Source organism: Gopherus flavomarginatus, chromosome 14 (genome assembly GCF_025201925.1).
Source record: "Gopherus flavomarginatus isolate rGopFla2 chromosome 14, rGopFla2.mat.asm, whole genome shotgun sequence".
NCBI lineage: Eukaryota > Metazoa > Chordata > Testudines > Testudinidae > Gopherus > Gopherus flavomarginatus.
Genome location: NC_066630.1, coordinates 42,375,850 through 42,388,183, shown reverse-complemented (window position 1 = coordinate 42,388,183; position 12,334 = coordinate 42,375,850). Strand labels below are relative to the sequence as shown.

Below are 12,334 nucleotides of genomic sequence, written 5' to 3'. Positions count from 1 at the left end.
CCCTTTCTTCTCCCGAATGGGACCCCCATCCCCTGCTCTCTTCTGCACTCCCCCTTTTCCTCTACGACCAGTCTTCCTTCTGCTGTGTTAATTCCGATGGAATAAATGAGCCCAGTGAGTCAAAGGCATTAGCATGACTCTGTCACTGTCCGACACTAAACATTAAGCGTGGCTTGGGGTTTTGAGCACAGAGACCTGTGTAGTCCCAGGACAACAACCACCAATAAATTGTTTTAAACCTTTTCTTAAAGATACAAAAAAAGAAGGAAAAACAGCAAGAGCATTTAGAAAGGAGAGGATGAAGTAAGGCTTTGATTTTAGCAGTCTCTCTTATTGGCTTTCCCTTTAGCTGCAGAAAGCTGCCTATAGGGAAGAGCACCTGACAGTTGTTAAATCGTGTTGAAGATGATGATAAATGTCCTTTTTGGGAAAAATTAAAAAGATGAGTTGAAAGGAGCTGCAGTTGTTCTGGTGGAAGTCCAGTCTTGCTTCCTTAGGCTAAAACAAGACAAAAGAGGGTGAAAAGAACAGCAACGATAGAAGATGCAGCTCTGTCTTTGGGGCTGACTTTCACTTGCAACCTCTTTGCTGGAGAAACACGGGCCCAGCACATGGTCTCATCAGTCGCGCTGACATCTGGAAAACTCATACTGATGTTGGGCTGTTTAGGGCATTGCTTTCGGCTGCCTTTCTGGTCGCAGGCTCAGAGCAGTGGCGTTGTCTAAGCCAGATTCCCCTTGGATAGCTATCCTCCCCATGGATAGCTCCTGCTGGTACCCAGCCTGAGGAATGGCACTCTCATGACCCCCACTGTTTCCATCTGCTGCTCCTCCTAAGTGTGATTCCCCAACAGGCAGGCATGGGCAGATGCATTGCTCCTGTGACTTCAGAGGTGAATTTAATTCACTGACTTCCTGGTGAGTGGTCATAAAGGGGGCCTGAGTGTCTGCAGCATCCCTGCCCTGGCTGACTTGCTGGGAGGGGTGTTGAATGCCAGCTCTGCTCCTCGGGGATGATGGAAGAGTCAAGCCCACGTTTGTTTTCTCCCCAATCTCTCAATAGGTTGTGAATGACTTGAAGGCTGCAGACCAAGGCAGTGCCGCCGTCCTGCACATCTCAGATGGATCCTACTACATCCGAGTGGTCGTCTCCCCAGAAGCTGTGCAGATGGCAGAATGGTGGGTTTCACCTTGTCTGTCGACCCTTGCTGGGGTAACTGTGCACTGCTGCTGGTGGCTGGGTTCTCGGCAGATCTCATTGAAAGTTGGGTTGGGCTAAATCAGTAGCTGGGTGGGAGGCCTATGTGGAAAGCCCAGGTGCTGCTGGAAGTAACTTATCTACTATCCCAGCATGACACTTGGAGGTACCATGCTGCAAACTGTGCTGCCTTTGAGTGGAGATTTCAGCTGAGGTCCTGTTTGTTTGGGATTGTTAAAGGTCCAGTGGCACTTTACACAGGAGTCACAGAGTTTAGCCAGGACATCAGGGCTACTGGTAACTTCAGGTGGTTCCATTCTGCCTCTCTAACTTTCCTCTGCAGTTTCTGATGGATTTAGTGTCCTTAACTTCCTGTCCTAAACAGTATGTAGGGCTGCTATATGTGCCACTCCCAATGTGGGTAAAGGGATTATATTGGTCTATAACCCTCCTTGGGACTCCCCTGGCTATAGGCTGGTATGAGGTGTAAGGAGCTGTGTTCATTTTGCTCAGCACAAGGTTTGAAAGTTGCCCCATTTTCCAATTTCATTTTCAAAGGCAGAATTACAATTGTATGTGGAAAATTTGTGAATTGGCCCTTTAGGAAAAACAATGGAAGGAAAACACTTCTGCCATTTCTGCAGTGTTGGCTTTCTTCTTATCCACTAGCTCTAAGCTAAATGTCTGTCTGTCTGTCAGTGGAAGAGAAGACATGGGCAGCAAACGTCCTGCTGATGTTCTCAGTGTCCCACTTCCAGAGACAGTCGTTGCCTCTCATGATCCTTTCCCAACCCGGGGGGTTCCTCCCAGCTTAGAGAACTGGGTGTTCGTGCCAGAAACACTCAGATCCCCAGCCGGCAGAGGAACTCTGTGAGCATATGTGGAATTAAGTGAACATTTATGAGCCTCCTGTTAGCAGCCTTAGTCCGATATACACTCTTGAGAGCGAGTGGTGCTTCTGAGGCTCCACTGGAGTGTCCCTTGCTGTCTCTTAACAGGGTTTCACCTGTAGTTCCCATTCTCACAGTTGAGGGAGTCTCCCACTGACATCTCTGTCTCCCAATCCCGCCTTCCCTGCAGTCACCTCTCGGGGAGGCAGCAGCATCCAGTCACTAGGCATCAGAGTCACAAGATTTGAGTTCTGGGTCCAATTCTGTCGCAGTATCCTGGGGCAGGTCACTTCCCCTCTGAGCCTTCATCTCCTCATCTGTGAAATGGGGATAATACTCACCAGCCTTGGTCAAGGGGTTTGAGAGCAAGGCAGGAAAAGCTTTATGTAAGCGCGCAGGATGTTTGCTCTTGTGACATTGGGTGTTGCCTGGCTATGTAAGTGCAGCTGTGTGCTGGACATTAGCTAACAGCACTGGGGCAAACCACAGGTTTGTGCTAGGGTCAGACTAGAGACTGCCCTGTGGCTTAGCCTGAACTCTTCAGTCATGCAGGCAGCAATTCATCCCTTGCCGATATAAAGCAGCTCATCCTACTGCAGGATTCTGCCTCTCGCCTGATCAGCCAGTGCCTACCAGTTCTGTGTCCAGACTCTGCTGCCGCTGCAGTGTTTGCAGTGGATGAATCATGGCTCAGTCTCGCTGTCTCCTGGCGCGCGCCAGGCTGAGCTCTGCAGCAATGACTGTTGGAAAACTCTTGGGAGCAAAGCCTCATGTTCCGAACATGAAAATTTTAATCCTGGCTCCACCACTGAGTCATGCCGTGGCCTTGAGCCAAGTTACTTAACCTGTCTGCCTCAGCTTCCCCATCAAAGGCTGGTACATATTATAATTCCCCATTTTACAGATGGGAGAAGTGCCGTGCCTGTTGTCAGTAGTGGAGTCATGAATAGCATGCAGGCCGCGCAGCTCTAAGCACCATGCTGCACTTGGGATCGCTTTGTTTGACAATTGCCCAACAGGCCAGTTTCTAACAACACTGCTGAGTTGGAGCAGCAGTTCTAGAGTCCTCTCACAGGGCATCACTCAATTGCTCGTGCATGTTTGAGACCGTTTGTCGCTCACAAACTTGTTTTGCTGCTCTCTGTTTCCTAGTGTTCAGCTGCAGTCTGGGTTCTCCAACATCATTGGCAGGATTATCATCTTGCAGAAGTACATGGTGTGCTTCCAGGAGGAGACCAAAGCGGTAAGGCTCTGTCTGTCTCAGCGGCCATGGGATCCACCAGCTGAGCAAAGTGATGGGGGTCATACTCTAGGGTGACCCTGTGCCCTGCTCTCTGGATATTCTAATGCACTTGGATCCCGCTGAGATGCCTTGTGTTGGACAGGCAGCTGCCCTCACCAAGGGCCCAGAATGAAACGTAAGCTGCACGTAGCTCCCCTTGTGCAGCTGGAAACCCTTTGGCTCACTTTGTTGTGTGGCTGAGGTGTTCAGCAAATGTTACAACATTGTGACAGTTGCCTCCGGGATGCCACCTGAGCTCTCCTGACCCACCAGCCTGGGCTCCCTTTACTGTACTGCTGTGACAAACTCAAGCCCCCTCCAGCATGCATGCAGGTAGGGATACACCCAACTGCAGCACAACACACACAGGTCTTTAACCACCCCCTGCATGGGAAGGCAAAGCTAAGGCACCTCCCCATTCCTGAGGAATGCCCTGGGCTGCCAGGGTGTCACAGACCTGATGGCAAAATACCGAGGAGGAGAATGATTGGGGGAAGGAGGGGATTTTGAGGAGGGGAATTGAGCTATCTGGGAAAGGAATAGACTCTGGATCCTCAAGGGAAGGAACATGAGCCTCTCCACACATCCAAGTCTAGTTCCGTAGCCTCTGGTTCACCCCATGTTCACAACAGAGATGGATGGTGCACATGTAAACTCATTCTGCTCTAGCAACACGTTGAGTGACCCCAGTAGCTGCTGCCTGCCAGGGCTTCCAGCTGTGTTTGCCAGGCTTAACCCTTGCTTTGGGCTAGAGAGTGGAACTGGTGCTTTAAGCCGTGACTATTTTTGCCTAGGAGCACTAGCTGGAGCTCCAGAACTAGCACCTCCCATGCAGCCCCTGCGCGGGCAGGCAAATGGTGTGGACCTTCCCAGTATGACTTGCCCTGAAGGGCTGGTGCTCCGTCGCTAGGAAACCAGCTCCTAGCTGTGTGGTCAACAACAGCCTCCGCTCTCTGGGCACGCAGGCAGGCATATTTCATGGCCTGTTGGGTCTCCTCTTCCGGCTTGCTCTGGGCAGCCAGCCTTGTGAGGCTCACTGGACTGATGGGTGATGTGGTGGAGAGGAGCTCTCTGCAGTACACCTCTTCCCTCCCCCGCTCCCTCTTCCCCCATACCTTCTTCCTGAAGGGTCCCCCACCTTCCCAAGTGAAACAACCCTCCTTAGCTCCCTGTCTTTCAGCCGCAGGCCCTTCCTTGGGCCTGGCTCGGCAGCACGCTGTTGTCACTCTGGCTCTGCCTTTCAGCTGTGGCTCACCTCACATGGTGCCTCCAGTCCTAAATCCCACCCCTCTACCTTATGTGTGGTCAGCACCTGGGCACTGCAGGCGTGTGTGGCCTCTCCCCAGGCTGCCTCTAGGTCTTCAGGCCCATGCCTGCTCCTGTTCTGGGTCTTTGCTGCCCCGAGGTCTTGTTTGCAGAACAGTGGGCCACGCCTGCCATGGGTCCCTCGGGCCTGATGAATAAGTCCCTCATTGGTCCATTCAACATCTCTTATGCAAAACAGCCTCTGCTGACATTCCAAGATGCAAATTAGGCCCTCTCGTGCCCCAGGAGCGGGCATGGGGACAGTGTGTTTTGGATGCACCACCTAGGTATGGAATATTCTGGAGGGCATGGGATGGAGATGGGAGTGCAGCCCCCAGTTGCTAACTGTTCTGGATGGGAGTAGGGTGTATGATAGAATGTTTTGGGGTGCCACCTGGGCACAGAAAGTCCTGGAAAGGGTGAGGGGGGTGGAGGGCATGGCAACGCAGCATGTCTGATATGGAATGGGCCTTGATGGGGTGTGGAGAGACAGTTGTGGCCCGTCAGCATGTTACATTATGGATGGATGTGGGAAAGAGCCTGTGAGTATCAGAACATTTGGAATGAGGAGACAGCATAGATAGTTATGGATGCGGTGGGATGAGGCATGGAACATGTGGGATGGGGTGGTACATGGGAGATGGGGGGTGGGGCATGGAATGTGGGGGATGAGGGTGAGATGGGGCACATCATAGGCAGGAGGTGGCACCTGGGAGATTGAGGGGGGCTCTCCATCTGTTTTACAGGAATTTTTTGTGCACTCCAGACCTGAGGGATGGGGTACCTGGGAGGGGTGAGATCTCTGAAGGGGTCTGCGCCCCAGTGTTGCAGTAGCCTGACTCCAAGCTACCCATTCACACCCAGGCCTTGTGTGGGTCCAGTGAACCAGGGTAGGGGCAGTGCCAGGCTCTGGAGAACTGCCCCTCAGAAAAAGGGAGGGAGGCTGTGGTGGCTGGAGAAAGCAGGCACTCCCAATCCCATTACACCCTCAGTTCCTTGGTGCATGTGTTACACCACCCGTCCCATGGGGCTGTTCTCATTCCTGATGAGGTGACTGCTCGTGCCCTGCTCATCCGCTTGCAGCCCAATGGCTTTCCCAGAATCCTTTGCAACAGTTGCTCAAAAGCTTTCTAGGCACTCCTTGGCCTGTCTCCCCTGTGGGGTCTGTCCCTCGGCGAGGGGCTAGCTGGGGGGTGCATCGCCTTGCTCCAGCCTGGCTTGCCAAATCGGCCTGAGGCTGGAGCCAGACACAGACCCTGCCCTGGAGAGGGAGACAGTCTGCAGAGGGCTAGGCTGTGCCTGGAGGGGGCAGACGAGGACAGGCAGTGCTCAGAGGTTTGTGACTTGAGCCTGAGCAGCCCAATCCTTTCACATGCCAAAAAAATAGCAGGACTGTTTGCGGATGCCCCAGCTAGAGCCGAGGGGAGGGAGGGGGTCCATGGATGTGGTTGCTTGCAGTTTATTATTCAGCCACTAGTGTCGGGTGTGCGTGTTTGGTTGTGGTACATGTATTCAGACACTAGATGTGTGCGTGTGCATATGTTGTTTAGACGTGTGTGTGTGAGACAGAGAGAGATTCAGGCACTGGGGCATGTCTTTGGTACGCTTTTCAGACACCTGGGGGGTGTGAGAGAGCTTGCAGTACGTTAATCAGCCACTAGAGGTCTCTGCTATCAGGCGCCCCAGCCAGGCTGAGCGCCGTGGCGGCCAGGCCGGTGGCTGGGCCTCGGCGGTGGGACGCCCCCCCACCTGCAGCAGGGGGCGGGCTGTTATCCCCCAGAGCCGGGGAGCCCCAGAGGGCCCCGTTCCGCGCTCCTGCTCCCTCCAACTGCCCCGGCCCCTGCACCTCGCACCCCTCGTTTGCTGAGGGGCTTGGTGGAGACTGGGCCCTCACCCTGCAGTGCCCTGGGGGGGCTGATGCCCCCTTGTGGGGAGCAGGTGGCTTTGGTGTGCGCCCCGTGCCTGACCCTGACCCTGTGTGTCCCTTCCAGGAGGAGTGCGAGTTCTACCTGTCCGTCCACCAGTTCATCGTGTTGCCCTTGCAGAGGCAGAGGATGGAGGCGCAGAACTGGTAAGGCCCTGCTGGTGTGGCGGCTGCTGGCGCAAACACGCTTCCCCCCTCGCTGAGTTCGCAGCTGGGGATGGGGGCCCCATGGGGGTCCTGCACCCCCAAGGCAAGGCCAAGAGATTGCAAACGGTGCATCGACTGGCCCATGTGTTGTACGACTGTGCACGGGGATGATGCCAGAAAGACCCCAGAATCACACCCTCCAACTTTTAATTTTATCACCCCCAACCCCTCACGTCTAGGAGCTTGTGGGGTTAGCAGCAGCCAGATTCTCTTCCCTCCGCCTGAGAGAAGGAAGCCAGAGGGGTTGTGCAGCTCTCTCTGCACTGGGGTGAGAGCCATGGGGCGTACCAGCCGTCTGCTTACAGGGGAAGGGGCTATGCCTCTTGCTTGTGCTGAGGGATCAGGTTCTTCGCAGCACGTCCAGCAGCTCTGATTGACTCTCTTCTTCCCCCCTGCCTGCAGACAGGGAATGGAGAAGGCCAATAGCTGGGGATTTCCGTGGAGAGCAAGGTTTTTCCCTGCAGGCCTGTCACAGGGGCAGAAAACCACCCTCTGTGTGGGAACTGCATAGAGTTGGCGGTCTGGGATCTCATCTGCCTCTTTACCCCTCTGAGGGCCTGTGGCAGGGTCCCTCACTTAGTCTGCATGCAGCTCATGGCACAGACATTTCTTGCAAATTTATGGCGGGTCATGGAATTGAGGCCCTGGCTGCAGATGCTGTGAAAATCTCCACCTATCAGATGCTTTTTGGAAAGCAAAATATATATATATACACGAGAGACTCATCCTAGACAGGGCCCTCTGGCTGGATAGAAGGTTTGCTAAACTGCAAACCCAGACTCCTAGCTCTTCCAGGGGATGATATTTTTGTGCCTTTGCTATGGTCTTGGAAGGAGTAACCATCATTCACCATTTTCATAGATCAGTACATGTTTGCACAAGATCCCTAGGCAGAGTGAGGCGTAGAACCCAGGTCTCTAACAGAGCAGAGCTAAGCCACTTTGCCACACAACCTTCCATAGGAACTTCTCCAGTGAGGTGCCTCTGTGACCCATGCTAGCACAGTACAGCGCTGGGTCACCCTTTAGCAACTAGACCATGTACAGAGGTTTGAGTCTGCTACTACTTCCATGCTAAGAGATCTGGTCCTTCAGCTCAAGTGGGTGAGCCTCTTATTTTTACACCCAGTGGTTCCAGGTCTCGTCCTCGCAGTGGCACTGGGCTGGGCTCTCACCACAATCTGCTCTGAGGCTGGGAACAGAAACTTAGAATCCTGAGGCCAGGTCCTCAAACATCCATTTATTTCAATGGGAGTTAGGCACCTAAATACCTTTTGGGGATCTCAGCCTTAATGCCCAGTGTCCCCTTGAAGTCCCTCAAATACTTGGAGTCAGAGTTGGGTTGGGGTTTCTTTTAACTTCCTCTGCAGCGTGAGCAGTGGGGATCATCTGGTCATATCTCACTTAATCAATCCCCTGCCATTGCTGGGGCCTCATATTGATGCACCTGGGTCCCTCCTGTTCTCCGCTTGTGGCCCCCAGTAGTTCAGTCTCCTGAGGACTGTAATACTTTGGTGTAATTATGGTTGTTGGATTTACTAGGCAGTGGCTGGGTGTGTTGATAGCCTATGATAGAGAGAAGATGGGACTAGAAGATGGTCCCCTCTGGCTTTGAACTCCAGAATACTCCAATTTGTGTACCCCGCTAGCAATATGTGATGGGTCAGTCCAGAGTTTGTCAGCTCTTCAGGGCAGGGACAGTCTCTTACTCTGTGGCTGTACAGTGTGTAGCCCAACAGGGCTCTGATCTCAGCTGGGGTCTCTTATTGCGAGCTCCTGCCCAAGAGGCTAAAATCACCTCGTTCACTATTTGGGCGAGTTGGGAGTACGGTGGTGTGCTCCAACACAGTGGGGTACGTGAGGAGGGCAGAATTCAGAAGACTGACCCAAAATCACAATTGAATCTTAAAACTCATGATTTTTGGGGCAATTTTATAAAATTATAGAAATGGGCTGGAAGGGACTTCAAGGGGGTCACCTAAGCCATCCCCCTGTGCTGAGGCAGGGCCAAGGAAACCTAGAGCAGCCCTGACGGGTTGGTCCAACCTGTTCTTAAACCTCCAGTGATGGGGATTGCACAGCCTCCCTTGGGCATATTGCAGAACTTACCTATCTTGTAGAACTGGAAGGGACCCTGAAAGGTTGAGAGTCCAGTCCCCTGCCTTCACTAGCAGGGCCAAGTACTGATTTTGCCCCAGATCCTTAAGTAGCCCCCTCAAGGATTGAGCTCACAACCCTGGGTTTAGCAGGCCAATGCTCAAACCACTGAGCTATTCCCCCCTGAACTCCCCTGAGAGTTGGAAAGTTTTTCTAGTATCTAACCTACATCTCCCTGGCTGCAAATTAAGCCCATCACTTCAGTGGGCATGGAGAGAAATTGATCATCATGCTCTTTATAACACTCCTTAACATCGTGAAGACTGTAATGAGGGCCCCACTCAGTCTTTTCTCTAGGCTAACTAGGCCCAGATGTTCTAACCCTTTTTGGGGAGTCTGACTCAGGTTTTTGAACCCATGGGGCTGGCCATTCTGCACTCTCTGCAGAACCCCTTAGTACTTCTCTGGCCCAGCTGCTTGGGCACTGCACGGGTTGAAGGCATGTTGTCAGTCATTGAGGCTGTCACTGGATCCCTGTGTGATGGTTCTCTAAACCCCTTATATGCCCCGGGTCCCTGTTGTTCCATGGAGGCTCTCTGTCACTCTAAACTGCCGTTCTCCACCTGGCTTTAATCACATCACCCTTGGAGGCTGTCTTTTTGACCGACCCTCCCACGTGTTCTAGCTCATCTGCTCTTTCGGGGAGGTGATGAGGGACGGGGGAGATGAAGGCTTCAAGGAAATAGTGCTCCATACTACAGCGAGGGCAGCGCCTTGTGTGGGCATGGGGGGTAGCTGCTGCACCAGTAACCAAGACTCTTTGTTGTTCCAGTAATCAGGAGCCCTCAATCCTCCAGAAGATAAAGGAACTGTGGCAGTGAGTACATGACCCAGTTATGGCACCATTTTCCTGACTTGCCTAGAGCTGTGCTAGGTCAGGGCATGGGTAGTGCTGACTAGTGAGAGGAAATGCGGCTGTGATTGAGTTTAGCAGGAGTCGTGAAAACAAGCTGGTTTTCATGGCTGTGTGTGTTCATGGTTGGGATGAAATGTGACGGTGTTGGCCCTTGTGCGTCAGGGCATGAGGAAACTTAACCTGCTGGCCACGTATTCCTCCCAAGCGAGCAATGGCGCGGAGGGGCAGACGGGCCATTGCCTTGCTTGTGAATGGCTCCCTTTGTGTGCAGGAAGGCTGAGACTCTGCCTTACAACTTCCACTGCTCACCTCCTGTTTGGGGTTTGCTGCTGCAGAGCAGCGCGCTTCCCTTCATAGCCCAACTCCCTCTGCAGGGTTGAGGCAATGGGTTAGCTCCCCCATGTCTCAGTGCAAGCGTTGCACGTGGACGTGTGTCATAACTTTCCTACTCATCTCTGAAGCTTAGAGTTCAGAACATGAGAAGCTAGCATGAAACCTCCAAACTTAATTACCAGCTTGGATCTGATATCGCTGCCACCAGCCAGAAAATTCCAGTGTCTGGCTCACTCTGGACTCCCCAACCTTCCCTGGGGGACCCCAAGACTCAGATGCCCTGTCTCTCACCATAAAGAGAAATAGCCCACTTCCCTTCCCCCTCTTTACCTCCTCCCAGATTTCCCCACCCTGGGTACTCTAGGATATTCCCTGCTTCAAGTCCTTGAAATACAAGTACCGAGAGATCAAATCTCTCTCTCCCCTCACCCAGAGAGTATGCAAAGTCAGGCTTAGTAAATCTAACACACAGAGATTTTCCCCCTCCCTTCGTTCCTTAGCCTTAACCAATGAAAAAACTCAAACAGGTCTTAAAAAGAAAGCTTTATATAAAAAGAAAGAAAAAGACATAAAAATGGTCTCTGTATCAAGGTGACAATATACAGGGTCAATTGCTTAAAAGAAAAAAATGAATAAACAGCCTTATCCAAAAAGAATACAGTTTAAAACAACGTGCCAGGCTAGCTTGTTCCTAGAAAGGCCTGTCTCAGAGAAGTACAGGGCTTTGCCTGCAGCAAATTGGTAGAGACGGTCCCTGGGTTACGCAAGGTCAATTTACGCAAATCTGCACTTACGGAAAAAGGTTTGTGGGTTTTTGGGTTTTTTGTGTAATTGTCGGGTATATGTTCCCGACTTACACAAGGTGTTCCAGAACAGAACGCTTTGCATAAATCAGGGAGCGTCTGTATAGTGAGCTGCTGGAGTGAAATTGCTCAGCTATCAGAGAGAGAGGCCAAGGGATGGCTCGGATTCCCAGAGGGGCTCAGTCCTGGGGCACTCCCCCAGCTCTGGTTTCCCTGCTGGGCCGGGGGGCACTGCATGGCCTTTGTAAGGTTTTCTGTCGGGTTCTGGGAAGGGAAGCTGTCTGGAGCCTGACCCTGGGATCTGTGTTTGACTGTTGCAGGAGAGGCCTCACCCTGAAGACTGTCTCCTCCTCAGGTACAGTGGGAACAGTGACGGGGGAGAGTGGGGGTGGTCGGTGTTGCTGACCTGTGTGAAATGAGTGGGTGGATCTCAGTTCTCAGTCCACCGTACACAGATCTCAGCCATGATGGCACTAATGCCCGCTTTGTCGCCGTCCCGGCGAGGCGTTGGATGTGGTTTGAAGACTGACCTGCGCTCTGGAGCTGTCTGCTCTGGGCGGGGCTGAGGTGCACTGGCGGAACAGCAGGAGCAGTGCATCCTGACTGAGAGCTTTGGGGCTGCCACTGCAGCTACTAAACCCACTGAAAATACAGAGCCTGGGATCCTTGCCCTGATCTGTGCTGCAGTCAGAGAACCACTCTGGAGCAAAGGGCTGTAAACCCAGCCAGGCCAGCGGGAGGCCCTTAGTCTTCACTAAGCACAGGGAGTTTGGCCTGAGGATTTGGCCACACTACACTGGTATGCAGTGGAGATGTGTTTTCCCTGAGGTCAGCCTGCTCTGGCCCTGGGTGGCAGCTCCCTGTGGAACTCCCAGCAGCTCAAAATGGCCTTAAGCACTTGGTTAATAAAGAGTCCAGATTCATATTAACTCCCTCCCTCCTCTCCCCCCCTCCCAGAAGTGACGTCCATGCTGGTGAAAGGGGCCTGATGGACAGCCCTGGCACTGGGCACCCTGTGTGCCTTCACAGAGCATGGGCAGAGCCCCCTTCTGCCTCGTTCCTACACAGCAGTGCCGTGTCACTGCACTGGGTACAACTGTGCTCCCATTGGGCAGCCTCTGACTTGTCTGCATTCTACTGAATCAGCCCCTTGCCTCTCTGCAGCAGGCTGCAAGGGGGCCGGCAGGAGGCTGTGGCCACTTGTCCGGCAGGAGCTGCACTGAGACACCCCCATCCTGGCTCCTAGCAACCCCTGCTGTTCCAGGCTGGGTCTTCCTGGAACCAAAACTGACACACAACTGAGGGCTCAGAGCAGACCGCATTCAAACTCCTCTTGCCTTCCCCAGCACCTTTGGATTGCCCCCTTCAGGCGGCATTTCGT

The 12,334-nt window shown here is 53.1% G+C and overlaps 1 protein-coding gene across 5 annotated transcripts in view; it reads left to right on the top strand.

Moving 5' to 3' along the window:
- ACD (ACD shelterin complex subunit and telomerase recruitment factor) overlaps positions 1-12,334 on the top strand; it is a 42,235-nt gene that overhangs the window by 21,538 nt on the left and 8,363 nt on the right. For all 5 annotated transcript variants that reach the window (XM_050922398.1, XM_050922397.1, XM_050922399.1 and 2 more), the window contains 5 exons: positions 1,063-1,178; positions 3,240-3,330; positions 6,666-6,745; positions 9,734-9,778; positions 11,274-11,308. In XM_050922398.1, the coding sequence (XP_050778355.1) occupies positions 1,063-1,178; positions 3,240-3,330; positions 6,666-6,745; positions 9,734-9,778; positions 11,274-11,308 (367 nt within the window). The remainder of the gene's footprint in view (positions 1-1,062; positions 1,179-3,239; positions 3,331-6,665; positions 6,746-9,733; positions 9,779-11,273; positions 11,309-12,334) is intronic.